The sequence below is a fragment of the Cetorhinus maximus genome, unplaced genomic scaffold (assembly GCF_964194155.1).
Source record: "Cetorhinus maximus unplaced genomic scaffold, sCetMax3.hap1.1 HAP1_SCAFFOLD_225, whole genome shotgun sequence".
NCBI lineage: Eukaryota > Metazoa > Chordata > Chondrichthyes > Lamniformes > Cetorhinidae > Cetorhinus > Cetorhinus maximus.
In genome coordinates this window covers 49,465-75,927 of record NW_027596194.1, presented here as the reverse complement: position 1 = coordinate 75,927, position 26,463 = coordinate 49,465, and the positions used below count along the sequence as shown (strand labels likewise).

At 50.3% G+C, this 26,463-nt stretch overlaps 1 protein-coding gene across 1 annotated transcript in view; it reads right to left on the bottom strand.

The window, feature by feature from the left end:
• LOC144673056 (uncharacterized) overlaps positions 1-22,555 on the bottom strand; it is a gene marked incomplete at its 5' end in the record, with an annotated part of 72,908 nt that extends 50,353 nt beyond the window's left edge. Inside the window, 9 exons of the mRNA XM_078535053.1 lie at positions 580-624; positions 5,919-5,990; positions 8,741-8,863; positions 16,181-16,225; positions 16,315-16,377; positions 18,332-18,472; positions 20,083-20,136; positions 21,075-21,179; positions 22,493-22,555. Of these exons, the coding sequence (XP_078391179.1) occupies positions 580-624; positions 5,919-5,990; positions 8,741-8,863; positions 16,181-16,225; positions 16,315-16,377; positions 18,332-18,472; positions 20,083-20,136; positions 21,075-21,179; positions 22,493-22,555 (711 nt within the window). The remainder of the gene's footprint in view (positions 1-579; positions 625-5,918; positions 5,991-8,740; positions 8,864-16,180; positions 16,226-16,314; positions 16,378-18,331; positions 18,473-20,082; positions 20,137-21,074; positions 21,180-22,492) is intronic.
• Positions 22,556-26,463: the final 3,908 nt, after the last annotated feature.

Below are 26,463 nucleotides of genomic sequence, written 5' to 3'. Positions count from 1 at the left end.
CTAACTAAACCAAACTCCCCCTTAGTGATAGTATTCCCATCTCCAAGCCGTGGGCTCAAGTTCCACTTGGATCTACACTGTTATTCGGGTGAGATGTTAAACCAAGTCCTGTCAGGTGGATGTAAAGATCCCACAGCTCTACTTGCAAGAGGTACAGGGGTGCCCTGGCCAACATTAATCCCACAGCCATCACTAAATACAGACTATCTGGTCATTCATCTCATTGCAGCTTGCACAACCCTCACGGTTTCAAATTAGCTGCTACTTTCCTACATTACAACAGCGGACAGCAACTCAAAAGTACGTCATTGGCTGTAAGATGCTTTGGAGCATCCTGAGGTTGTGAAAGGCGTTGTATCAATGCATGTTCTAGCCTACCCAGCTTCCTTTTTCACCAAGCACTGCAGCTGGGGGCCCTGACCGCCAGAGTTCAGGTCCCCTCCCCAGTTGATGCTCAGTCACCCCGACGGGGCACATGGACCTTAATGGGGCAAAAGTAGATCAGGAGGCATTAACCAAAGCCCCGATTCAGGAAGCCGAGCCACGCAGCCCTGTGACTGGATGGGCGATCCCCCTTACCTTCAGCCCAGGAACTCCAGGTAGACCGGGTACTCCTGGGATCCCCTGTAGAAAAGAAGTACAGGAAACACCAGCGTTACAAACCACTTAAAGGCCATTTGTCTTTCTTCAAAAACAGCTGAAATTCTTTCCGTCCCATCATCATCCATGTCTGGAAATGAATTGCCCATTTGCAGGGGATGTCGGTTTAATCCTCGCCACAGCTTTTAACGGAAAGCAGCAGGATTAAATCCAGCGACGAGCGGCGTAGGCCTCAAGCCTTCATCTGAAAGCCAATCTATTTAACGTCACAGAACAAAGCTCATCTTCCCTGTCGATAACCCCGTGGGGTATGATTCTTTTACTCGTTTATTTCCCCCCCGCCCCCCTTTCCCCCTCCTTTTCTTCAGCGAGCAGGGCTGAGTTCCACCCCTCGAGGCCTACCCCGGGGGGTCCGGTGGGGTGGCGAGCCTGGGCGAGTAACCTTCGGGCTCAAGCTCCACCGAGGTAAGTTGTGAAAAGGGAGGGAAGAGACCGGGCCCAGGCGCAGCTTCTTAGGTGGGTGGCCACATTCAGTCCTTCACAGCCTCAGGCCTTAACCTCGGGCCCAACAGCCTTGGGTTAGTTGGCAGCCTTCTTTTCTCAAGCTCCTGTCCCATTACCACCCTCCCCCTTCAGGAAAGACATCTGCGTCCTCGCAGCAATGTGGTTGACTCTTGTAAGGCCGAGCGAGCCACTCAGTTCGAGGGCAATTCAGGATGGGCTACAAATGCTGGACATGCCAGTGAAGCCCACCACCACCCCCCCGCCATGAAAGACTTAAAGAGGGACAGAAGAATTACAGTTGGACCTGACAAATGATACGACTGGAAGAGGAGCAGGGGGTGGGATTCTCCCAGGTGACATGCAACCGCGATTCATTCTTTAACCAACATCGGTAAATCTGCTCACCGTCACCTCGTTGCTTGTGGGAGCTTGCTGTGCGCAAATTGGCTGCACGCGTTTCCGACGCGACCTCGCCGAGTGCACTTCTTTGCCTGCGACATTCTTTGGGAATGAGCCGATGCAGGGAAAGGCGCTATAGGAACACAAGTCTCCTCCCCTTCCCCACCCAGCTGGTGGCAGCACCGCCTCCCCCCCCCGCACCCCCCAGGGCAACGTCAGCGCTCTGCGGTGCAAAGAAGTTTCTGCAGCTCCGGCGAAAGCAGAAAGGACCTGCATTTATGTAGCGCCTTTCACGATCGCAGGGCTCCCCCCCCCAAAAGCTCTTTGCGGCCAACGAAGCATTTTTTTTTTGCAGCGCGGCCGCTTTCGCCGTGCAGAAAATGCAATCGGCGCACAGCAAGATCCCACAAACACCAGTGCGGTGTGGAGGGGGCCAGGAGCTCTGTTTTCGTGATGACAAGTGGAGGGAGCGATTTTTTTTGGTCCGGAACACTTGGGCATAACTACCTCCGCCAACAATGTACCCTCCCCCCTCCCCCGCCCCGCCGACCTCCGCTCTTCTTCAAAATGGTGCCAGGGGAGGGGGGGATCTTTGACATCCCCCTGAGAGGGCAGCCAGGGGCTAGGGGTCTTTAGGAAGGTGGGGTTTCCCTTCCCACTATACAAGGAGCTGGCGGAGAGCACATCCCAGCCGTCACTGTCCGCCGCGCGGCCATTCAACACTCCGCCATGTTAACTGGCTGGGGGCGGGGCTACTGCCCCTCACTCGGGAGGAAGTCCTGCCTCAGAAAGCAGCTGGGCAATCCGATTGGCCGGAAGCCCCCCCAAGTCCCCTGCAGCGCCAGGAGCTACAGCGGACAGGGCTGGCGGGCTGGTGGGGGAGGGAGGGGGGCGTTGTGGTGAAAGCAAATCCCCCGGAGCCTAAATCCCGGGATTCCAGGACCGGGTACTTTTTGGGTGTCTGAGGGCGGGGAGGGGAGGCGAGGCCCAGGCGGGGTGGGTGGACAGGAGTCGGGGTGTTGGCGGAGAGGCCGGGGGAGGAGGGAAGAGTTTCTGGGGCTAGACCTTCTGGGGTGGGTGGGGCGTTGGGGGAAGGGGTGAGGGCCAATGTTAAAAGGAGGCCCTGGATGGAGGTGCCCCCCCACTTCACCAAGAGCTGAACACAGTTACATTTGGGGCTTGCACCCTGCCCCCAAACACCCCACCACCCCCCACCCCCCCATCCCCCACCCCCCACCAGCTTGAAAATTGAGGCTGGGCGGGAAATGGCCCTTCAGTTGTCAATAATTGGCCACTAAAGGGCTTCAGCTGAGGCAAAGGCCTAAGCTTCAATCACTTCCAGCCCTGCAAACCCGCTGGCCGGGGGAGGGGGGGAGTGTAAAATCCTGCCCAGGGGTCTCGGCGTAGCTTCCTCATCCGGAAGGTGGCACCGCCGACAGTGCGGCACTCCCTCGGTACTTCACTCGAGCGTCAGCGTGCGTCTACCCGAGAGGGCGGGCAGCGACGAACGCAATTGGACGGCTTTTTGCGAAATGAACCAATCTGCCGTGAAGCCTTATCCTCCCCACTGCAGGTTAACTAGTGATTTACACTAATTACTCCGAGGACCGTAAACCCCTCCGCCTTGAACCTTGGATATGGCGTCAGTGTATCTGGAGCTCTGGAAAAAAAAAACCCCCCCACTAATTTCTTCCATTATTTCAAAGCCCGGCGGTGAGATTTCAGTGGGGTGTAGGTCTGGAGGAGGTTACAGAGATAGGGGAGGGATGGCGCACGGGAGGGATTTGAAAAGTAAGGGTAATAACCTCAAAATGGAGGGTTTACAGACCGAGCGCAGCCTGGCTGGAGGCTGATGGAAAAGTTTAAAAATCTGATGAGCCGACGGAGTTTGGGCACGGATTAATTGTACACATCAGGGCACACCATACTGGGGTCGCATCCAGGTCTCCCAAATTAATGCAGAGTGTTCAGGATGTGGAGATTAGCGAGCTCAGAGTTAAACCCTGGAAATGAGCTTTCGAACGTCCGCATCCAAAAATAGAAAACCACAAACTGTGTCAGCAGCGGTTCAGTGGGTAGCACTCTCACCTCTGAGTCAGGATCAGCTGTGGGTTTTTGAGTCCCACTCCAAAAGGCTTAAACCGCAAAATCCAGGCTGACGCTCGAGTGACGTACTGAGGGAGCGCCGCCCCGTCAGTCGGGCGGTGGGGCGGCGGCGGGAGTTACGCCCAAGCGTTCTTAACCGAGATCTCTCCCTCGGCCCGCCGTCACGGAAACAGATCCCCCCCCCCCCCACCCCCCCGCCGGCCCTCCACCGCGTTGCTGTTTGCGGGATCTTGCTGTGCGCCAATTGCCTATTCCGCGCGGCTGCACTTCGGAAAAAAAAACGACGCTTCGTCGGCTGCAAAGGAAACTTTAGGGGAGCCCCGCCATCGTGAAAGGCGCTACGTAAATGCAGGCTCTTTCCGTTTTTGCTGGAGTTGCGGAAGCCTCTTTGCAGACACTGCAGAGCGGTGACGAGGTGAAATGGAGAGACGCTGGCGGGGGTGATGGGGGGATCGGCGTCCCAGTAAAGGTTGCCCTAGGGGGTGCTGCGACCAGCTGGGTAGGTAAAGGGGAAGGAGACTTGCATTTCTATAGCGCCTTTCCCTGCAGCAGCTCATTCCCAAAGTGCTTTACAGCCAATGAAGTGCATTCAGTGGTGTCATGTAGGAAACGTGGCAGCCAATTTGCACACAGCAAGCTCCCACAAATCCCTGTTTTCGTGTTGCTGCCTGGGTTTTTTACCTCCTCTCCTAGGAGAGCAGATGGCTGCGGAGACGTGGGGTCACGGGGCGTGGATGGGGTGGAATGGGTTTAGCCAGATTTCTAGCTCCAGGCATCAAGGCGCCGAGGGCCGGCTCAATGCGCCAAGTTGACCTCTTCCGACCCGTCGTTTTCTTACGCTCATAACACTTACCTTCATCGATCATTGAAGGCAGCAGCACATATTGAGAAAGTAATTGGCAAAGCATATGGGATCTTGGGCTTCATAAACAGAGGTATTGAGTACAGAAGCAAGGAGCAGTCGTTTAATAGTGCAGAACTTGAGCATTGCTGAGAAAAGAGACTTTTTTGTTGAAGCTTTTCGTCTTGCACTCATCAGATCAATTCGCAAGAAAATACCAGCGTCGGGGGAAACAACATATTTATATACTGTATGAGAAGAGAGTGCTGATTGGTTGGCAAGTGGACTCTGACTGGTAGAGGTGGCTGCCATGGAGAATGCACCAGTCTATGGTGACTGACAGTTAACTGCCAAGCATTGTTTGAAATTTAAACCAGGCAGCTTGCCTTGGATTGGTCAAGACATTGCCCGGGGGAATGAACCAACGAATGGCTGTCACTTATTTTGTTTGGCTGAAACAGGCGCGATGTGTGTACATGTTCTGTCTGTCTGCAAAGAACAGGGCCCTGTGTGTTAGTATATGTAGCTTCCAGTACACCCAAATGCTCATACAGTATAAATATGTTGTTCCCCCCACCCCCCGACGCAGGTATTTTCTTGCGAATTGTCCTGATGAGTGCAAAATGAAAAGCTTCAACAAAAAATGCCTCTTTTTTTCAGCAATGCAGGAGTTATGCTGAACTTTTATAAAGCTCTGGTTAGCCAACAACTAGAGTATTGAGTTCTGTTGCGGTCGCCAGTCCTTACAGGAAGGAATCGAGAGTCCGTGTGAGGGTGCGGAGGGAGATTTACCAGAACGGTTCCAGAGGTGAGGGATTTTAGTTACAAGGTGAGGTCGGAGAAGCTGGAGTTGTTCTCCTTGGGGCAAAGGAGATTGAGGGGAGATTTGATAGAGGGGTACAAAATTCTGACAGGTTTAGACAAGGCAGACTAAGAAAAGCTGTTCCCATTGGCTGATGGTGGGACACAAGTTTAAGGCTTGGGGGATGTGGGGAAGAGCATTTTTAGGCAGCGAGTGGTAATAACCTGGAACTCGCTGCCCACGAGGGTGGTGGAAGCAGAGACAATCAATGGGGACTTGAGGGAAATAAACTTGCAGGGCTAGGGGGATACTGGGGATTGACCGGATGGGACTAGAGAGAGCAGGCATGGACTCAATGGGCCGAATGGCCTCCTTCTGTGCTATAATGACTCTATGACTTGCTGCCTGGGCTCTAAAATTGGGGATGATCATTTGGGTGAATTATACTTGTGCCATGAGAGGGCACTGCTATTGAGTTGGGCAAGAAACATAGAACAGAACAGATTAAAATAGGAACATGTAGAATGAAGCACAATACAAGGCTGATGACTGATGGCTTTATTTTGGGGCGGGGCAGGGTTAATAGAGCCAAAGGAGGCCATGTGCTAATGCCGAAATAAGTCAAGCCCAGCGGGTCAGAGTGGCACTGCGAGTTCTCGGTCTTACCTGAACACCTTCTAGCCCTCGTTCCCCAGGCAGTCCCGTGATTACTGGGTAGGCAGATCCTTCCGTGTCCTCCTGCAAAGAGAATTTCAACACGTCACAACAGCCTGGGACAAACCCTCGCTTCTAACGATCGCGCCAGCCTCACGTGGGCCTCAGGCCCAGCTCGGGACGTTGTCGGCCCTGGCACAGCGGGTAGCGCTCTTGTTTATTAAATCAAAAGGTTGTGGGCTCAAGCCCCACTCCAGAAATGTTCACACCCCCTCCAGGCTGACAATCTCAGTGCAGTGCAGTACTGAGGGAGTGCTGCACTGTCCAAGGTGCTTCTTTTGACTGAGACATTAACTCCGCCCCCCACCACCCAAGCACTATTTGACGAAGAGCAGGGATATTTTCCATGGCGTTCCAACCAATATTTTTCCTCTCAACCAATCAATATATCGGCCATTCCTTCACTGTCGCTGTGTCAAAATCCTGGAACTCCCTCCCTAACAGCACTGTGGGTGTACTTACACCACAGGGGCTGCAGCGGTTCAAGAAGGCAGCTCACCACCACCTTCTCAAGGGGCAATTAGGGATGGGGCAATGAATGCTGGCCTAGCCAGCGATGCCCAGGTCCTATAAACAAAAAAAATTACTGAAACAGTCTACCCATGGTCACATTGCGGCTTGTGGGATCTTGCTGTGCACAAATTGGCTGCCACGTTTCCTACATTACAGTGGTGACTGTACTTCAAAAGCATTTCATTGAAAGTAAAGCACTCTGAGACACCCTGAGGCTGTGAAATGTGAGAGTCTTCCTGACTAAGGGTCCTAGGAGCGCAAACTAGGTAAGTACGGAAACCTAGCTTCTGGCTCAAAGAGTGGCATTAATACACCCACCGCCCCCCCAACCTCTCTGCCAGCAAGAACACATTCGTTTCAATGCCAAATCCGCCTTCAAATATTTTCTCCCACCCGCCTCCTCATCACTGCCCCACCCCTGGATGGGTTTCTGATTTTCGGAGCAAGCCACCACAACATTCCCCCCTGTCGGTTAGGCAGCCCTGATATTATGTGGTTACCTCGGTTGTTGCCATGCAACCCTTTGGCCGGCCCTATCAGAGAGGCTGCCCACATGTTTGAGTCCCCCGATGTATCCCTCTGCACACATCCAATCTTCAAGTCGTTGCTGTTTTCAGCAGTAATTAGGGCTGCGAACGCGAGACTTCAGGCTAGCGGGTTCTTCGTGGTTGTAGTGGTCCATACGAACATATAAAGTGATAGCAGGAGTAGGCCATTCGGCCCATCAAGCCTGCTCCGCCATTCGATAAGATCATGGCTGATCTGACTGTGGCCTCAACTCCACTTTCCTGCCTCCCCACCCCTCTCCCCCGCCCCCATAACCCTTGACTCCCCTGTCAATCAAAAATTTATCTAACTCAGCCTTAAAAATATTCAATGACCCGGCCTCCACCGCTCTCCGAGGAAGGGAGTTCTACAGATTCACCATCCCCTGAGAGAAAAAAAATTCTCGTCCTCTTAAACGGGAGAGCTCTTATTTTTGAACTGTGTCCCCTAATTCTAGATTCTAGAAAAGTCCTCTCAGCATCCACCCTGTCAACTCTTTCGAGTTACCAACAGTCACAGATTGCAACTCTTTCGAGTACAATCACAGTTCTTGGTTTCCGGGAGTGGGACATGAACCCACAACCTTCTGATTCAAAGGCGAGGGTGCTATGAACTGAACCACAGCTGACACCTCACATCCACCCTGTCAAGCCCCCTCAGGATCTTATACGTTTCAATAGGATCACCTCTCATTCTTCTAAACTCCAATGAGTACAGGCCCCACCTGACCAATCTTTCCTCATAAGGTAATCCCACATCAATTACTCTCAGGAATTTGAAGGCACAGCCATGATTGGAGTCACCCCCACTTTGAAGGGCAAGGACAGCAGGGAGATGGGAACGCTACCTCCGGGTCACACTCCTTCCTGACTTGGGACTATATCACCATTCGCTCAGAATCACTGAGTCAAATCCTGGAACCCACAACCTAGTTTTTGTTTTTATTCTTCCATGGGATGTGGGCGTCACTGGCTAGGCCAGCGTTTATTGCCCATCTCTAATCGCCCTTGAGCAGGTGGTGGTGAGCTGCCTTCTTGAACCGCTGCAGTCTAGGTAGGGTAGGTACACCCACAGTGCTGTTAGGGAGGGAGTTCCAGGATTTTGATCCAGCGACAGTGAAGGAACGGCCAATATATTTCCAAGTCAGGATGGTGAGTGACTTGGAGGGGAACTTCCAGGTGGTGGTGTTTCCATGTATCCGCTGCCCTTGTCTTTCTTGGTGGTAAAGGTTGTGGGTTTGGACGGTGCTGTCTAAGGAGCCTTGGCGAATTGTTGCAGTGCATCTTGTAGATGGTGCACACTGCTGCTACTGTGCGTCGGTGGTGGAGGGAGTGAATGTTGAAGGTGGCGGATGGGGTGCCAATCAGGCAGGCTGCTTTGTCCGGGACAAGGTCAAAACTCTTGAGTGTTGTTTGAGCTGCAGTCTAACAGCATGGTGGGAATAACTTCACCACATAGACAGCAACGGTTCAAGGTGGTGGCTCACTGCCACCTTCTGTCAGGCAATTAGGGGTGGGTGATTAAAACTGGCCTTGCCAGCAACATTCACATCCTGAGAGTGATCGGATTATTGTTTTCACCAGCCACCAAATCCCAGGGAGCTTGAAGTTGGCGAAAATCTTGGTCACAAAATGGCGTAAGTTGGCCATGCACAGTTCAGAGACAGAGAGCAGGTCAGGTTATGCAGTATCAAAACATAGGTGACAAGAACTTACAAAGCCAGCCCGGAGACTCGCTGACGGTGGTCCAGGGGGGCCTGGGGGTCCTCGGGGTCCTATTGGCCCTGGCAAGCCAGCTAAACCAGGCTGACCTGGAGACCCAGTCTGTCCTGGGGAACCCTGCAAACAGAAGGTAAGATGATACAAAATGATTCTGCTTGAGTGTGAAACAACATCCAATCAAAGCCAGCACAGCCCCTCTTGATTTTTTTTTAAAAATCTCTTCAAATTTTGGCAATTCTTTTTCTATTTCATTCGAAAACCGTATCAAACGTGGCTCAGTGGGTGGCACTCTCGCCTCAGAGGCAGACTCTCCTGGATCCAAGCCGCACTCCAGACACTCCACAGAATTGTTAGAGTGCTGAAGGAGGCCATTCGGCCCATCTGCGCCCGCTCTCCGGATGAGCAGTTCACCTGGTGCCCTTCTCTTGCCTTCTCCCCGTAACCCTGCACATTCTCCCTTTTCAGATAATGACCCAATTCCCTCTCGAATACCTCGACTGAACCTGCCTCCACCCACACCCTCAGGCAGCGCATTCCAGATCCTAAACACTCACCGTGTAGAAAAGCCTTTCCTTATGTCGCCGTTGCTTCTTTTGATGATTATTTTCAACTTGTGCCCTCTCGTTCTCAATCCTTTCACAAGTGGGAACATTTTCTCCCCTATCTACACAGCCCAAATCCCTCATGATTTTGAGCAACTCTACCAAATCTCCCCTCAGCCTTCTCTTCTCCAAAGAAAACAGTCCCAACATCGCCAACCCATCCACGGAACTGAAGTTCCTCATCCCTGGAATCATTCTCGTGAATCTTTTCTGGTACCTTCCCTGAAGCCTTCACATTCTCCCTAAAGTGCGGCACCCAGAACTGGATCCAAAACTCCAGCTAAGGCTGAACTAGTGTCTTGTACAAGTTTAACATAACCTCCTTGCTCTTGTATTCTATGCCCCTATTAAAGAAGCCTAGGGTACTGTATGCTTTATGAACTGCACTCCCAACCCATCCTGCCACCTTCAATGACTTATGCACATATACACCCAGGTCCCTTGGCTAGCTACACTGCCTTTAGAATTGTACGCTTTATATTATATCGTCTCTCCGTGCTCTTCCTGCCAAATTGAATGCCTTCACATTTCTCTGCATTGAACTTCATCTGCCACCTGTCTGCCCACTCCACCAACTTGTCTATGTCCTTCAGCACAACAATCCAGGCTGACACAACAATGCAGAGCTAAGGGAGTGCTGCACTGCCAGAGATGTTGTCTTTGGACGTGACTTTAAACAGAGCCCCCCCCTCTGCTCTCTCAGGTGAATGTAAAGGATCCCTTGACACTATTTTGAAGAGCATGAGGGTGAAACTGACCACAAGTGAAGATTAAAAATTTCTTCAGTACCGAATTGTAACTGACACAAAAATATTCAGCACACTTCACGGAATAGAACACTGCAATAGCAAACACTCAGCCCTGCCTAGAAGAGCAGAACATGCATCTACTTATAACAGTACATGTAGAGGAGAGAGAGGGAGAGATAGAGAGGGAGAGATAGAGAGGGAGAGATAGAGAGGGAGAGGTAGAGAGGGAGAGGTAGAGAGGGAGAGGTAGAGAGGGAGAGGTAGAGAGGGAGAGGTAGAGAGGGAGAGGTAGAGATGGAGAGATAGAGAGGGAGAGGTAGAGAGGGAGAGGTAGAGAGGGAGAGATAGAGAGGGAGAGGTAGAGAGGGAGAGGTAGAGAGGGAGAGATAGAGAGGGAGAGGTAGAGAGGGAGAGGTAGAGAGGGAGAGGTAGAGAGGGAGAGGTAGAGAGGGAGAGATAGAGAGGGAGAGATAGACAGGGGGAGATAGACAGAGGGAGATAGACAGAGGGAGATAAAGAGAAAGAGAGAAAGAGCTAGAGAGGTAGAGAGAAGAGTAGAGATAGAGAGAGGGAGAGATAGCAAGGGAGAGATAGCGAGGGGAGGGGCTAAAAGTTTATAGAGGGATTTTGATAGAGTTAATCAGGAGAAACTGTTTCCTTGGCAGGAGGGTCGGTAACCATGGGACAAAGAGAGGTGACGAGGAGAATGTTTTTTGACATAGTGCATTGTGATCTGCAAAAGCGATAGAATAAATTCAACAATAAATTTCAAAAGGGAATTGGATATATACTTAAAAAGGAAAAATAATGGAACATAGGAACAGGAGTAGGCCATTCAGCCCATCGAGCCTGCTCCACTATTCAATACCAACATGGCTGATCATCCACTTCAATGCCTTTTCTCCACACTATCCCCATATCCCATTATGTCAATGGTATTTAGAAACCTGTCAACCTCTGATTTAAACATACCCAATAACAGAGCTTCCACAGCCCTCTGGGGTGGAGAATTCCAAAGTTTCACAACCCTCTGAGTAAAAAAAAATTCTCCTCATCTCAGTCCTAAGTGGCTTCCCCCTTATTTTGAAATTGTGTCCACTGGTCCTAGACTCCCCAACCAGGGAGTCTTACCTGCATCTACTCTGTCTATCCTTTTAAGTATTTTGTAGGCTTCAATGCGATCACCTCTCATTCTTCGAAACTCTAGAGAATACAGGCCCAGTTTGCCCAATATCTCTTCATAGGACAGTCCTGCCATCATTGTGGGGGAGTGGGACTAATTGGATAGCTCTTTCAAAGAGCCAGCACAGACACAATGGGCTGAATGGTATTCTATTGTGCTAAAGGCTCTGTCTTTATATTAAGAAAACTTGAACTTTGCAATAACTGAGAAGAAAGAGACCCATACTGAAATAAAACCCGCAGAGAGCAGTGGAGGCTGGGTCAGTGGGTATTTTTAAGGCTGAGTTAAATAGATTCCTGACTGACAAAGGAGTTAAAGGTTATCAGGGGTGGGCAGCAAAGCAGAGCTGAGGCCACAATCAGATCAGCCATGAGCTTATCAAATGGTGGAGCAGATTCGAGGAGCTGAATGGCCTACTCCTGCTCCTAATTCATATGTGTGTACATATGAACATAAGAAATAGGAGCAGAAGTAGGCCATTCGGCCCCTCGAGCCTGCTACGCCATTCAATAAGATCATTGCTGATCTGTTTGGGTTTCAAATTCCCGTCTACCCCTGATAGCCTTTGATTCCCTTGTCTAACAAGAATCTATCTCCCTCTGCCTTAAAATATTCAGTGACCCCAGCCTCCACCATCTTCTGAGGCAGAGTTCTAAAGTCGCACAGCCCTCTGAGAGAAAAATCTCTCCTCATCTCTGTCCTAAAAGGGCAACCCCTAATTTTAAAACAGTGCCCCCTAGTTCTGGACTCACCCACAAGAGGAAACATCCTTTCCACATCCACCTTGTCAAGGCCGTTCAGGATCTTGTATACTTCAATCAAATCACCCCTCACTCTTCTAAACTCCAGTGGAAACAAGCCCAGTCTGGCCAACCTTTCCTCATAAGACAACCCACTCATTCCAGGTGTCAATCTAGTAAACCTCCTCTGAACCGCCTCCAATGCATTTACATCCTTCCTTAAATATGGAGACCAAAATTGCACATAGTATCCGAGATGTGGTCTCACCGATGCCCTGTATAACTGAAGCATAACATCCTTACTTTTATGTTCAATCCCTCTCATAATAAAGGATAGCATTCCATTCGCCTTCTTAATTACTTGCTGTATCTGCATACTAACTTTTTGTGACTCATTTACTAGAACACCCAGATCCCTCTGTACTTCGGAATTCTGCAGCTGTTCTCCATTTAAGTAATGCTCTGCTTTTTTGTTCTTCCTGTCAAATTGAACAACTTCACATTTTCTTACTTTATACGCTATTTGCCCACTCACTCAACCTATCCATATCCATCCGTAACCTCCTTATGTCCTCTTCACAACACACTTTCCTACCTATCTTTGTGGCATGTACACATGTGAGAATAATGTAGGGAAGTGTGAAGTTATTCACTTTGCTCACTGACATAGAAAAGCAGAATATTTCTTGAAAGGTGTGAAATTGTAAGTGTTGATGTTCAAAAAGACTTGGCTAGACTTGTACAGGGAACACACAAAGTTAGCATGCAGGTGCAGCATGCAATTAGGAAGGCAAATGGCATGTTGGTCTTTATTGCAAGAGGATTGGAATACAAGAATAATGAAGTCTTGCTACAATTTGTACAGGGTTTTGGCGAGACCACATCTGGAATAGTGTGTGCAGTTTCAGTCTCCATATTTAAGAAAGGGTATACTTGCATTGGAGGTGGTACAGTGAATATTCACTAGATTGGTCCCTGGGATTAGGGGGTTGTCCTATGACGAGAGGCTGAGTGAACTGGGTCTATATTCTCTGAAGTTTAGAAGAATGAGAGGCGATCTCACTGAAACCTACAAGATTCTGAAAGGGTTTGATAGGGTGGATAGTAAGATTGTTTCCGCTGGTCGGGGAGTCTAAAACACAGGGGCACAGCCTCAGGATAAGGGGCTAATCATTTAGGACTGGGATGAGGGGGAATTATTTCACTCAAAGGGTTGTGAATCTATGGAACTCTCTACCCCCAGGGGGTTGTGGAATACATTTAAGGCTGGGATAGAAACAGGTTTTCGGTCTCTCAGGGAATTAAGGGATATGGGGAGTGGGTGGGAAAATGGAGTTGAAGCCTAAGATCAGCCATGATCGTATTGAATGGGGGAGCAGCTCGATGGGCTGTGTGGTCTACTCCTGCTCCTGTTTTGTGTGCTCTCGGTCAAGGTTATCCTCAATTTTCACCATTTCATAAATAACAGCAAAGTTCAGCTCGTTCTCCCTTCTAATAGACAATGAGCTAATGACTGGAGGCACACCACCAGACCTATCGCTCTTGTACATTTGATTTCCAATTGAGGGAACAGAGAAGAAATGTGAGAACTTGGAGCTGGTGACCCTTCCTGGTACACTTGTTCCTTGAGGTGGCCAAGGGTACAACATCTGGGTAGTGGGGAGCAATCCACGGAACTCAACTCAAGCTGAGAATTCCTGTTACTGAATGAGGTAAGCAAGTCCCGCTGCACTAAGTTTGTACATCATGGGTTGGACCGTTCTTTGTGCTTTGATTTGGAAAGCCCGATATGATTTATGAACGGAAATTTATTGGCCAGCGCCAACTTTCCTCGCCCCAGCGGCAAACCACTTCAATTCTGCTTAGCAGTTAAACCAGAGCAACATAACCAAGATCCGGGGTTAGTCCACATGCAACACCGCCACAGGGAAACATCCATTCTAATACATACAAGGATCCAAACGGGGAAGGAGTGCTGGAAAACTTCAATTACTGAGGAGGAAGAGAACAGAGTGAGCTCTGAGTGGAAGAGAAAGAAGTAAGTGAAGAGGAAAAACAGGTCAACGGCAGCGCGTGATTGGTCCGTAACTGGAGTCACACTCTTATTAAGACACCATTTCCCAGGGCTCGGGAGAGGAAAATGTGTAACAATGGTTAAAATCCAGCTACTGTTCCATTTTTATACTGCGCTACCCTCTTGGCTGATTGACCATTGCACAGTTATCTTTATTCATTTAACTTCCTCGTGTGACTTGTTGGCAGCACCTCAGAGTCTGAAGGTGCTGGGTACATGTTCCACCCTCAGGCACGAGATCTAGGTTGACACTCCAGTGCGGTGCGGTCGGAGTGCCGCACTGTCAGAGGTGCCACCTTTCAGGGTGAGGCGTTAAACCGAAGCCCTGTCTGCCCTCTCAGGGGGGTGTAAAAGGTTCTATTGCACTATTTGTAGAAGAGCAGGGGGAGTTCTCCCCAGAGCTCCGGCCAACAAACATGACGAAAACCAGGTCATCTGTTCATGGTTCTTTGTGGGAGCTGGCTGTCCACAAATTGGTTGTTGCGTTTACCCTACATCATAAGACCAGCAACATTTCTAAAGTATTTCTGTTGGCTGTAAAGCACTTCGGGACGTCTTGAGGTTGGGAAAGGTGCTATGTAAATGAAAGTTTGAAATATTTAACAGGCTGGAGCACTTTTCTCAAGAAAAGAGAGGGCTGAGGGGGTGAGCAATAGAGGTCTTTAAAATTATGGAGGTGTTTGATAGGATAGCTTGAGTGGGAAGCCCTAACAAGGGGCTACAAATATAAGATAGTCATGAATAAATCCAACCGGGCATTCAGGAAAATCTTCTTTACTCAGAGAGTGGTGAGAATGTGGAGCACACTACCACAGAGAGTGGTGAGAATGTGGAGCACACTGCCACAGAGAGTGGTGAGAATGTGGAGCACACTACCACAGAGAGTGGTGAGAATGTGCAGCACACTACCACAGAGAGTGGTGAGAATGTGGAGCACACTACCACAGAGAATGGTGAGAATGTGGAGCACACTACCACAGAGAGTGGTGAGAATGTGGAGCACACTACCACAGAGAGTGGTGAGAATGTGGAGCACACTACCACAGAGAGTGGTGAGAATGTGGAACACACTACCACAGAGAGTGGTGAGAATGTGGAGCACACTACCACAGAGAGTGGTGAGAATGTGGAACACACTACCACAGAGAGTGGTGAGAATGTGGAGCACACTACCACAGAGAGTGGTGAGAATGTGGAGCACACTACCACAGAGAGTGGTGAGAATGTGGAGCACACTACCACAGAGAGTGGTGAGAATGTGGAGCACACTACCACAGAGAGTGGTGAGAATGTGGAGCACACTACCACAGAGAGTGGTGAGAATGTGGAGCACACTACCACAGAGTGGTGAGAATGTGGAGCACACTACCACAGAGAGTGGTGAGAATGTGGAGCACACTACCACAGAGAGTGGTTGAGGTGAATGGGGTAGATACCTTTAAGGGGAAGCTGGATAAACACACGATGGAGAAAGGAATAGAAGGATCTCCTGATAGGCTGGGGTTGCGTGAGGTTGGGGGGAGACTCATGCGGGTCGACCTGTGCCACACAGGCCATGTGATTCGATGCAAGTCTTTCTTATTAACGAGAAAGCAGACAACCGACTTCTTCCCTCAGTGGCCGTCAGGCTTGTTCTATCGTGAGGTGGCTGCCCAGCTTTGGAGATGGTGGAATAGTGCTGATGTCACTGAACTGGTAACCCAGAGGCCAGGCTAATGCCCTGGGGCACATGAGTTCAAATCCCATGTTGGCAGCGGAACTCAATTAATAAAATTTGAAATATATAAAAAAAAATAGCTAGGCCAGTATCTTATGGCCCCGCCATGGTGTGTCTCCACCCCCACCAACCCCGGCGGATGTGGTGAGCCATTTAAATCTCCACATTCGGTTCGGCGGGACTGTAATATCCTGACGGGCGGGAGTAGGCCATAAAATCCTGGCCCTAGTCTCAGTAATGGTGGCCATTAAATGATCATCGGTAGAAAATCTCGGATCTCTTGTTGCCCAAGCCTACAGCCACTAGCCCTCCATCGAACGAGCTGGGGTCGCGAACCACGGCCTAGTAGTAAGGAGGTGTTGGCCTTACCTTCGGCCCCTGAGCTCCCGGGAGACCCAAGTCACCAGGCTCGCCCTGAAAGTGCAAGACACGCTTCATCAGCAAACAGAACAGGAGCAAATCCTAACCATGCTTCATGTTGCTACTGGAGCGGGGTGACATACCTGCGTTCCTTTCTCCCCCGACACTCCCGGTCGGCCATCTTGTCCTGGTGGGCCGCTAGGCCCCTGAAAGGAGGGGAGAAAAGAAAAAGCATCACCGTGACAATCCAGTCAGGCATCAGGAAAAAAAATAAATCAGCGTCACAAGAGAAAAAGATTCTTTTAATGAGCATGGGGGCGGGGTCGGAGTGGAGGAAGGGTCTGCTCGGGGATGTTGGAAGAACAGAGGCAAATGTCCAGATGACACAGGGTGGTGAGGTTTTAAGGAGCCCCACGTATGTCAAAGCGGAAAAGGCAAACCCTGCGTAAGCGGAGGGCCTGGCCGGGCGAGAACGTTCAGAGCGGGTGGTCAGAATGAGGGCGCACTGTAACTTTCCTGAACTTTAAAACTGTAGTTGAGCTGACGATTTTAATTGCTTTTATCAAAGCTGGTGAGGATGTAGGGGCAGACCCCTGTTCCAACGCTCTCCAGCCCCGCCTCTCATTTACCACCCTCCAGAAACGTCAGCTCACCCCAAAACTTCATCCATCCCTGTCCTAAACTGCGCCCTGGCCCCTTCACCCACCACCCCTGTGCTCGCTGACCCACACTGGTTCACGGTTCCTTAATGCCTTCAATTTAAAAGTGATATCCTTGTGTCCAAATCCCTCCATGACCTCCTCGCACCCTCCTCCATCTCTCTGACCTCTATCAGCTCCACATCCCTATCTGCACCCCACTAATTCTGGCCTCATTCTTTATATTCATTCATGGGATGTGGGCATCGCTGGCTAAGCCAGCATTTATTGCCCGCCACTAATTGCCCCTTGAGAAGGTAGTGGTGAGCTGCCTTCTTAGACCACTGCAATCCCTGTGGTGTAGGTACACCCACAGTGCTGTTAGGGAGGGAGTTCCAGGATTTTGACCCAGTGACAGTGAAGGAACGGCTGATATATTTCCAAGTCAGGATGCTGAGTGACTTGGAGGGGAACTTCCATGTGGTGATGTTCCCATCTATCTGCTGCCCTTGTCCTTCTAGTTGGTAATGGTCGTGGGTTTGGAAGGTGCTGTTGAAGGAGCCTTGGTGAATTTATGCAGTGCATCTTGTAGATGGTACACACTGCTGCCACTGTGCGTCGGTGGTGGAGGGAGTGAATGTTTGTGGATGTGGTGCCAATCAAGCGGGCTGCTTTGTCCTGGATGCTGTCAAGCTTCTTGAGTGTTGTGGGAGCTGCACTCATCCAGGCAAGCGGAAAGTATCCCATCACACTCCTGACTTGTGCCTTGTAGATGGTGGACAGGCTTTGGGGGAGTCAGGAGGTGAGTTACTCGCCGCAGCATTCCCAGCCTCTGACCTGCTTTTGTAGCCACAGTATTTATGTGGCTAGTCCAGTTCAGTTTCTGGTCAATGGTAACCCCCAGGATGTTCATAGTGGGGGATTCAGTGATGGTAATGCCATTGAATGGTTAGATTCTCTGTTGTTGGAGATGGTCATTGCCTGACACTTGTGTGGCGTGAATGTTACTTGCCACTTATCAGCCCAAGCCTGGATGTTGTCCAGGTCTTGCTGCATTTGGACATAGGCTGCTTCAGTAATCCACTGAGCTTCTCCCATTTCCTTTGCCCCACCATTGGTGGCTGGGCCTTAGCTGCCTAGGTCCTAAACTCTGGAATCCCCTCCTTAAACCTCTTCACCTCTCAACCTCTGTCTCCTCTTTTAAGATGCTCCCTTAAACCTAATTCATTGACCAAGCTTTCATTCATCTGCCCTAATATCTCTTGATGTGGAACAGTTGTCAAGCTTCATTTTGTTAGCGCTCCTGTGAAGCACCTGGGGACGTTTCACTGCACCAGAGGTGCTATATAAATGCAAACCGCTTTTGTTGTACCGGAGTTTTCAGTTTGCAAGTCAGAAATGTTTATTAATGTCCCTCTTTTAAATAAGTCGGGAGTGAAGCGAGGCTCTGGATTCAGAATGCCGGTCGGGTGAACTAACACGGAAAGTGCTATAGAATTGCTGTCATTAGCTTTCCACTTACCGGAGGTCCCATCGGTCCAGGGATACCAGGCCTTCCATCTGCTCCTGGGGGTCCGGGTACGACCGTACTGTTCATACCAAACACTCCAGGGAGACCAGGAAGACCAGGGAGTCCGGGTGGTCCAGGGAGCCCAGGCAATCCCTGAAGGAGAAATAGAATTAAATCATTCCATCTTCACACACTGTCGCTCACTGAGCTAAAACGGGGAGGGTGGGGGGGAGAAGGGGAAAGGCCAGTTTAGACAAGACCCCGGACTCCCTGACCAGTGGCATCTGCCCAGCATCGCCACCAAATCTACCCGAGGGTCGCTTACATCACGGCTGCTTGTGGGATCTTGCTGTGCGTCAATGGGCTGCTGCTGCTGCGTTACCACAGTCTCCAAACTTTCAAAGGCAGCCCGTAGCTGTGGCTTGGGGGGAATAGCGGAGGACACAAAAGGCCTGGATTTTCCCACGGTGGGGGTCAGGGGTCAGGGAGCCAGCTCCAGGGTCTATTCCGGTCTCCCGCAAGCCCGGCCATTTCCATAGCGCCTGCAGGCTTAATCTTACCCGAGTCAGCCAACTGGCAAGCAGGGCACAGACACAGGAGGCCCAATGGGAGGGGGCGGAGGGAGACCCAATGGGAGGGGCCGGAGGGAGGCCCAATGGGAGGGGGCGGAGGGAGGCCCAATGGGAGGGGCTGGAGGGAGGCCCAATGGGAGGGGGTGGAGGGAGGCCCAACGGGAGGGGGTGGAGGGAGGCCCAATGGGAGAGGGTGGAGGGAGGCCCAACGGGAGAGGGTGAAGGGAGGCCCAATGGGACGGACCGGAGGGAGGGCCAATGGGCGGGGCCGGAGGAAGGCCCAATGGGAGGGGCCAGAGGCAGGCCGGAAGGGAGGGGCCAGAGGGAGGCCCAATCGGTGGGGCCGGAGGGAGGGCCAGTTGGAAGGGTTGAAGGAATTCGGCTAACAGCCTACTGGGAAAGGAGCGCTGCTTGGGTAAACGGTGAGCAAGAGGGCACCACAAAATGAAGGTCCAAACAGCCTCCTATGAATAGCAGCCAGTGCCACCTTGGGGATCAGAGTGCAGGGGAAACAGTTCCAAATGCCTGCGGATGTGCTGCATACAACCTTTCTTCTTCATTATACACCGCTCTGCAAGACCAAACAATGAAGCTCTGCCCTCTCGCCAGGAAGCTGCCCACGGTGCCTTCCCAAGCACTTGACACAGCGGGGGACCCGTGTCTTCCTGCCAAACCCGCCCTCCTATCAGGAAGTGGCCGGTAGTTGAGGATTTGGCCGGATGGACGGACACTGCCACTGGGAGCTCCTGCCACTGGGAAAAGCGTATGGGGGGCGGGAACATGTTGGGGAGCCAACACGCCAGTGTCATTCCATGCCCTGTCCCGCCCTCACAGGGCTGGGAAAATTCCAGGCAAAAGTTGCTATATAAATGCAAATACTTTATATCTCTTTCTTAGAAGCCAGCTGCTGGGTGATACCGGACATCTGGCATTCCTTTCTGTTACAATTATCCCTTTTGGTTGTTGTGTGTGGGGTGGGGGTGGGGGGGGGGGCGCGGTTACCTGCCTCAGACACAAGAAATTTCATTTCTGCTGCTTCGAGTACCACTTGCACGTTAATGGACCTCAGTCAAACCCTTTCTGCTCGGCCTCGGGGGCTGCCGCCTCTTAAGGCCGGCACAACGCGATCCTAAACTGCCGTTCTAACCCCTGGCCCGATCGCGCAAACCTCCCTCGGCAGAGTGCACCTACCCGAAAGTTTTCTAGGTTTCCGTCATATCCGGAACCTTCCATATCGAGAAAGGTCTGGGGAAGAAGAATAGGCAGTGAAAAGACACGTTCTTACTTGGAATATACTCTGTCCCGGAAGTTTGATATCCATGGGTCGGGAGGGGGAGCGGCACAGGGCTACTCAGCAGAGCTAAGTCTGCACGTGTTGAAGGGGATGTGTCAGGGGAACCGACAGGAGGGCTTTTGCTCCAGAAATACTGGGAATGGTTGTTGTTACCCGGCTGGCAGTTCACCCCCTTGAGCGAACGTACACAAATGCTTGGCAAAGTCTGTGCGCGCCAGAGGGAGTTAAAAGGACACAGGGCACAGGCTGTGGTGAGCCGACTTGCTTTAACATCCCCTCGCTCCCAAATGATATCTCCCTGCACAATGTGCGGTGCAAGAGCTCAGTAAATCGGAGTGTCGTGGGAGAGGACATGCCCCTCACGACAGGGGTTTCACAGCTTGGCCGTGTATAACAGCTGTGGCTCAGTGGGTAACACCCTTGCCTCCGAGATCAGCAGGTTATGGGTTCGAGTCCCGCTCCGGAGAATGGTAGCACATTATCTAGACTGACGCTCCCAGTGAAGGACTGAAGGAGTGCTATGCAGTTGGAGGTACCGTTTTTTTTTTGTGAAATCGAGGCCCTGCCCACTCTCTCTGGCGGACGTAAAATATCCCAGCATACTATTTCAAAGAATAGCAGGGAAGCGAATAGCAGGGAGGTTCCGGCCAATATTCGTGTTGCAGCCAACAGCGCTAAAACCAGATTATCTGGCCATTAACGCATTGTGGGAGCTTGCTGTACACAAACCAGCTGCTGTCTCTCCAAAGCGGCTACGTTTCAAAAAGCCCTTCATTGGCTGTGAAGTGTTTTGGGGTGTCCTGAGGTTGTGAAGGGCGCTATATAAATCCAATGCTTCTACGGCATTCAGTCTTCCCTCCACTTTAACCAAGTGGCAAGATTAACTCACCAGTTTGTCTGTCTTGGCGACCACCGCTGGCGGACCTGGTAGGCAAGGTGGTCCGGGCGGTCCAGGAGGTCCTTTTGGTCCTGGGGCTCCAACCCCCAGGTCACCCTGCAAGAGATATGAAAACCAATGGTTTAGGCCTGCACACAATCCGACAGGGACCGGTCCGATTTAAGTGTACAGCAGAGGTTCAGAAGCCAAGAGAACCAGCTGGATTAACAACGTATCGCAACCACGCAACATCGTCCTGCCTTAATCTGAATCGAAGGGCTGCCTCTCGAGCAAACGGCAAAGGGCAGGCCCTCTGAACTCCTGCACCTCAAGCTCAAAATCCTCATTTGTCTCCAGTGGACAGCCTTTATTGAGAGGAGGGAGTATGCAGCACAGTGCTAGGCTCCTGTAGTCTACTGGAGAGTTAAGGCACGTGGGGGATGGTTGCATAGTTGTAACGTTACTGGTGTAGTAGCCCAGAGGCCTGGCTAATTCTCCTGAGACACGAGTTCAAATCCCACCACAGCAGTTGGGAGAACTTAAATTCAATCAATTAATAAATCTGGAATAAAAAGCTAGACCCATTAATAGTGATCAAGAAACTAACATATTGTAGTTAGGACCCATCTGGTTCATGAATGTCCCTTTAGGGAAGGGAAATCTGCTGTCCTTACCCGGTCTGGCCTACATGTGGCCCCAGGCCCACAGCAATGTGGTTGACTCTTAAAAGCGCTCTGAAATGGCCGAGCAAGCCACTCTCAGTTCAAGGGCAATTAGGGATGGGCAACAAATGCTGGCCTTGCCAGTGAGGCCCACAACGCAAGAACGGACACAAAAATAAACCCTACCAAGGCAGACATTTTCTCTATTTTGGAACAGGCCTTTCAGCCCCTCGGGCCTGCTCCACTATTCACTTAGATCGTGGCTGATCTGTATCTTAACCTTGGTTCCATATCCCTTCATACCCTTACCCAACAAAAGTCTATCAATCTCTAGTGTTGACATTTTCAATTAACCACCGCCCCCCCGCCACTGTCCTCCAGCCTCAGCAGTCAGTATTTTGGGGGAGAGAGTTCCAGATTTCCACTCCCCTTTTGTGTGAAGAAGCCCTTCCTGACATCACCCCTGAACGGGCCTGGCTCGAATTTTAAGGTTATGTCCCCTTATTCTAGACTCCCCCCCCACCACTAGAGGAAATAGTTTCCCTCTATCTACCCTACCAAGTCCTTTAACCATCCGAAATGCCTCAATTAAATCACCCCTACTGCCTCATTACTCGAGGGAATCTTGTATTGAAAGTTACTCCTTAAAAAATTGATCCCTTCAAATTTATCCAAATCGCCCACATCACAAAACAATGGACAGCTGGGATGAAAAATCAAAAAAATGGCAGTAGAAAACAGCGAGAACTCAACTTATTGGAGGCTGACCTTATCTCCTTTGGACCCATGATCACCGGGAGTTCCTGGGAAGCCTTGAGGACCAATCTCACCCTAGGCAAAGGAAGGAAAATAAAGACTTGTTCACGTTGAACGCCCGTTACTTGTCTTCGCACACAATCCAGTTCCCGGGGCGTTTGTAGGGGAGTACATTCTTTAAAACAGATAAGATAAAACCATGGCTGACATCCCGGGCGGTGCCGGAGCACAGGGATAAGAGAAGGCCTCTCAGCCTCTCGAGCCTATTCTGCCGCTCGGTTGAACTGAGGCTGGTCTGTATTTTACTTCCATTTCACCCTTGAACAGTAAACGCGGAGGGAGTGCTGCACTCTCCGAGGTGCTGTCCTTCAGAATAGACATTAAACCGAAGCCCTGTCTGCCCACTCGGGTGGGGATGAAAGCTCCCGTGCCATTATTTAGAAGGAGAGGAGGTGGGTTCTCCCCAGTGTTTATCCCGTGACCAACATCACTGGAAAAGCAGCACTGGTCATTATCACACTGCTGCTTGTGGGAGATTGCTGTTCACAAATTGACTGTGTTTACTACATTACAACAGTGACTACACTTCAAAAGGACTTAATTGGTTATCAAGAGCTTTGGGATGCCCTGTGGTCATGAAAGGCACTACATAAATGCAAGTCCTTCTTTTAAAGGTACCAGTGCAAGTAGATGTCAATAGAAAAACCCTCAGCTGTGTAGCTGGAGATGTAGAGTATAACAGCAAGGAGGTAATGTTGAACTTGTGCTAGGCATTAGCCAGCTGCTCTTGGAGTATTGCTGCAGTTATTGGGTAATCTGTACTAGGAAGGATATAAAATGCAGGACCTAATGAGGGTATTAACAAGCTGAAGAGTTATATTCGGCCAAACATGATGGAACTCTTTTCCCTATAGTAGGGGGTGACCTGAGGGAGACTTTTAAAGTTATGAAATGGTCCAACAGCGGAGACATAGGGGAAGATGTTTCCACTTGTGGGCAGACGAAAATTGGAGCCATGAGTATAAAATATGTGCTAATAAATTCAATAAGATATGCAAGAGAAACATCTTTGCTGGAGAATGATTACAATATGACTCTTGCACTCAACAGGAGGAAGGACATCCAACAGAGGGCGCTGGTGAGAAGTGACTGAAGATTTCTGGGAGAAGTCAGCGCAGTCACCACGACTCAGGAGGGAATCGAGGAGAAGGACTCTTGCACTCAACATTTGAAAAAGAGCGCGGATCTTGAAGGCAGGTCAGTTGAAAAAGAGCGCGGAGAGCGTGGGGGAGGTCATTTGAAAAAGAGCGCGGAGATTGAAAATAAAAGGAGGGGAAGCTGAAGAGGAGTGGCCAGCCTGTGAGTGGCCAGTGGGCGAGTAGCCCAGTGAAAGAGTGGAGCTTTGAGGCTTTGGCTCGAGAGGCTTCGGCGAGCAGAGGCTGAGTACGAGCTTGCTCCCAGTGAGGTAAGGCCGGGTAAGTTCCTTTAATTAAATTAGGAGTAGGTAATGGAGGCAGCAGTTAGGGCAGTCGAGTGCTCCGAATGCAGCATGTGGGAAGTCAGGGGCAGCACAATTGTCCCTGGTGACTACACCTGCAAAAGATGCATCCAGCTGCAGCTCCTGAGAAGCCGAGTTAGGGAACTGGAGCTGGAGCTGGATGAACTTCGGATCATACGGGAGGCAGAGGCAGTAATAGACAGGAGTTTCAGGGAGACAGTCACCCCTAAAAGTCAAGAGGCAGGCAGCTGGGTGACTGTCAGGAGAGGGAAGGGGAATAGACAGAAAGAGCAGAGCACCCCTGTGGCCGTTCCCATCAACAATAGGTATACCGTTTTGGATACTGTTGGTGGGGACAACCTACCAGGGACAAGTTGTAGTGGTCGCGTCTCTGGCACCGAGGCTGGACCCTCAGCTCAGAAAGGAGGGAGGGAAAAAAGGAGAGCAGTAGTGATAGGGGATTCGATAGTTAGGGGGACAGATAAGAGGTTCTGTGGGAGAGATCGAGAATCCCGGATGGTCTGTTGCCTCCCTGGTGCCAGGGTCCGCGATATCTCGGATCGAGTTCTCAGTATTCTCAGGAGGGAGGGTGAGCAGCCAGATGTCGTGGTCCATGTAGGGACCAATGACGTGGATAGGAAGGAGGAGGAGGTCCTGCAAAGAGAGTTTCGGGAGTTAGGTGCAAAGTTGAAGGACAGGACCTCCAGGGTTACGATCTCAGGAGTGATACCCGTGCCACGTGCTAGTGAGGCTAGAAATAGGAGGATAATGCAGCTAAATATGTGGCTAAGGAGATGGTGCAGGAGGGAGGGCTTCATGTTTCTGGACAATTGGGCTCTGTTCCAGGGAAGGTGGGACCTGTTCCGATGGGACGGTTTGCACCTGAACTGGAGGGGGACTAACATCCTTGTGGGTAGGTTTGCTAGTGCTGCTCCGGGGCGTTTAAACTAGATTTGCAGGGGGAGGGGAACCAGAGTGTTAGAGCAGATAGTGAGGTGGAGGAGGATAAAGGTCAAGCGAGGAATGCATGTATAGACAGAAATCAAAGGTTTGTACGTGATAGAAATGTTCTCAGGTGCATCTATTTCAATGCAAGGAGTATTGTCGGAAAGGCAGATGAGCTTAGGGCGTGGATTGGCACGTGGGATTACGACATTATTGCTATTAGTGAGACTTGGTTGCAGGAGGGGCAGGACTGGCAGCTCAATGTTGCGGGGTTCCGTTGTTTCAGACGTGATAGAGGGGGAGGGATGAAAGGGGGAGGAGTGGCATTACTAGTCAGGGAAAATATCACAGCTGTGCACAAGCAGGACAGCCCGGAGGGCTCGTCTACAGAGGCCATATGGGTGGAGCTGAGGAACGGGAAAGGTGTGACCACACTAATAGGGTTGTATAATAGACCGCCCAATAGTCAAAGAGAATTGGAGGAGCAAATCTGTAGAGAGATAGCAGACCGATGTAAGAAACAGAAAGTTGTGATAGTAGGAGATTTTAACTTTCCACATATTGACTGGGACTCCCATACTGTAAAAGGGCTGGATGGCTTGGAGTTTGTCAAATGTGTTCAGGAAAGTTTTCTAAATCAATATATAGAGGTACCAACAAGAGAGGATGCAATACTTGATCTCCTATTAGGGAACCAGATAGGTCAGGTGACAGAAGTATGTGTAGGCGAACATTTTGGGTCCAGTGACCACAATGTCATTAGTTTTAAGCTAATTATGGATAAGGATATGTCTGGTCCTCGAGTTGAGATTCTAAATTGGAGAAAGGCCAATTTTGTGGAAATGAGAAAGGATCTAGGAAGAGTGGATTGGCATAAGTTGTTTTCTGGCAAGGATGTGTTCAGTAAGTGGAAGGCATTCAAAGGCGAAATTTTGAGAGTGCAGAGTTTGCATGTTCCTGTCAGGATTAAAGGCAAAGTTAACAGGCATAGGGAACCTTGGTTTTCAAGGGATATTGGTGATCTGGTTAAGAAGAAGAGAGAGGTGTATAGCAGGTATAGGCAACAAGAAACAAATGAGGTACTTGTAGAGTATAGAAAATGTAAGAAAATACTAAAAAAGGAAATCAGGAAGGCAAAAAGAAGACATGAGGTTGCTTTGGCAGATAATTTGAAGGTAAACCCGAAGGGTTTCTACAAGTATATTAAGAGTAAAAGGATAGTAAGGGACACAATTGGTCCCCTTGAAGATCAGAGTGGTCGTCTATGTGTGGAGCCTCACGAGATGGGGGAGATCTTAAACAGTTTTTTTGCATCAGTATTTACTCAGGAAACTGGCATAGTGTATAAGGAAGGAAGGGAAACAAGCAGTAGTTTCATGGAACATATAGAGATTAAAGAGGAGGAGGTGCTTGCTGCCTTACAGCGAATAAAGGTAGATAAATCCCCCGGGCCTGACATGATATTCCCTCGGACCTTGAGGGAGACTAGTGTAGAAATTGCAGGGGCCCTGGCAGAAATATTTAAAATGTCCTTAGCCAT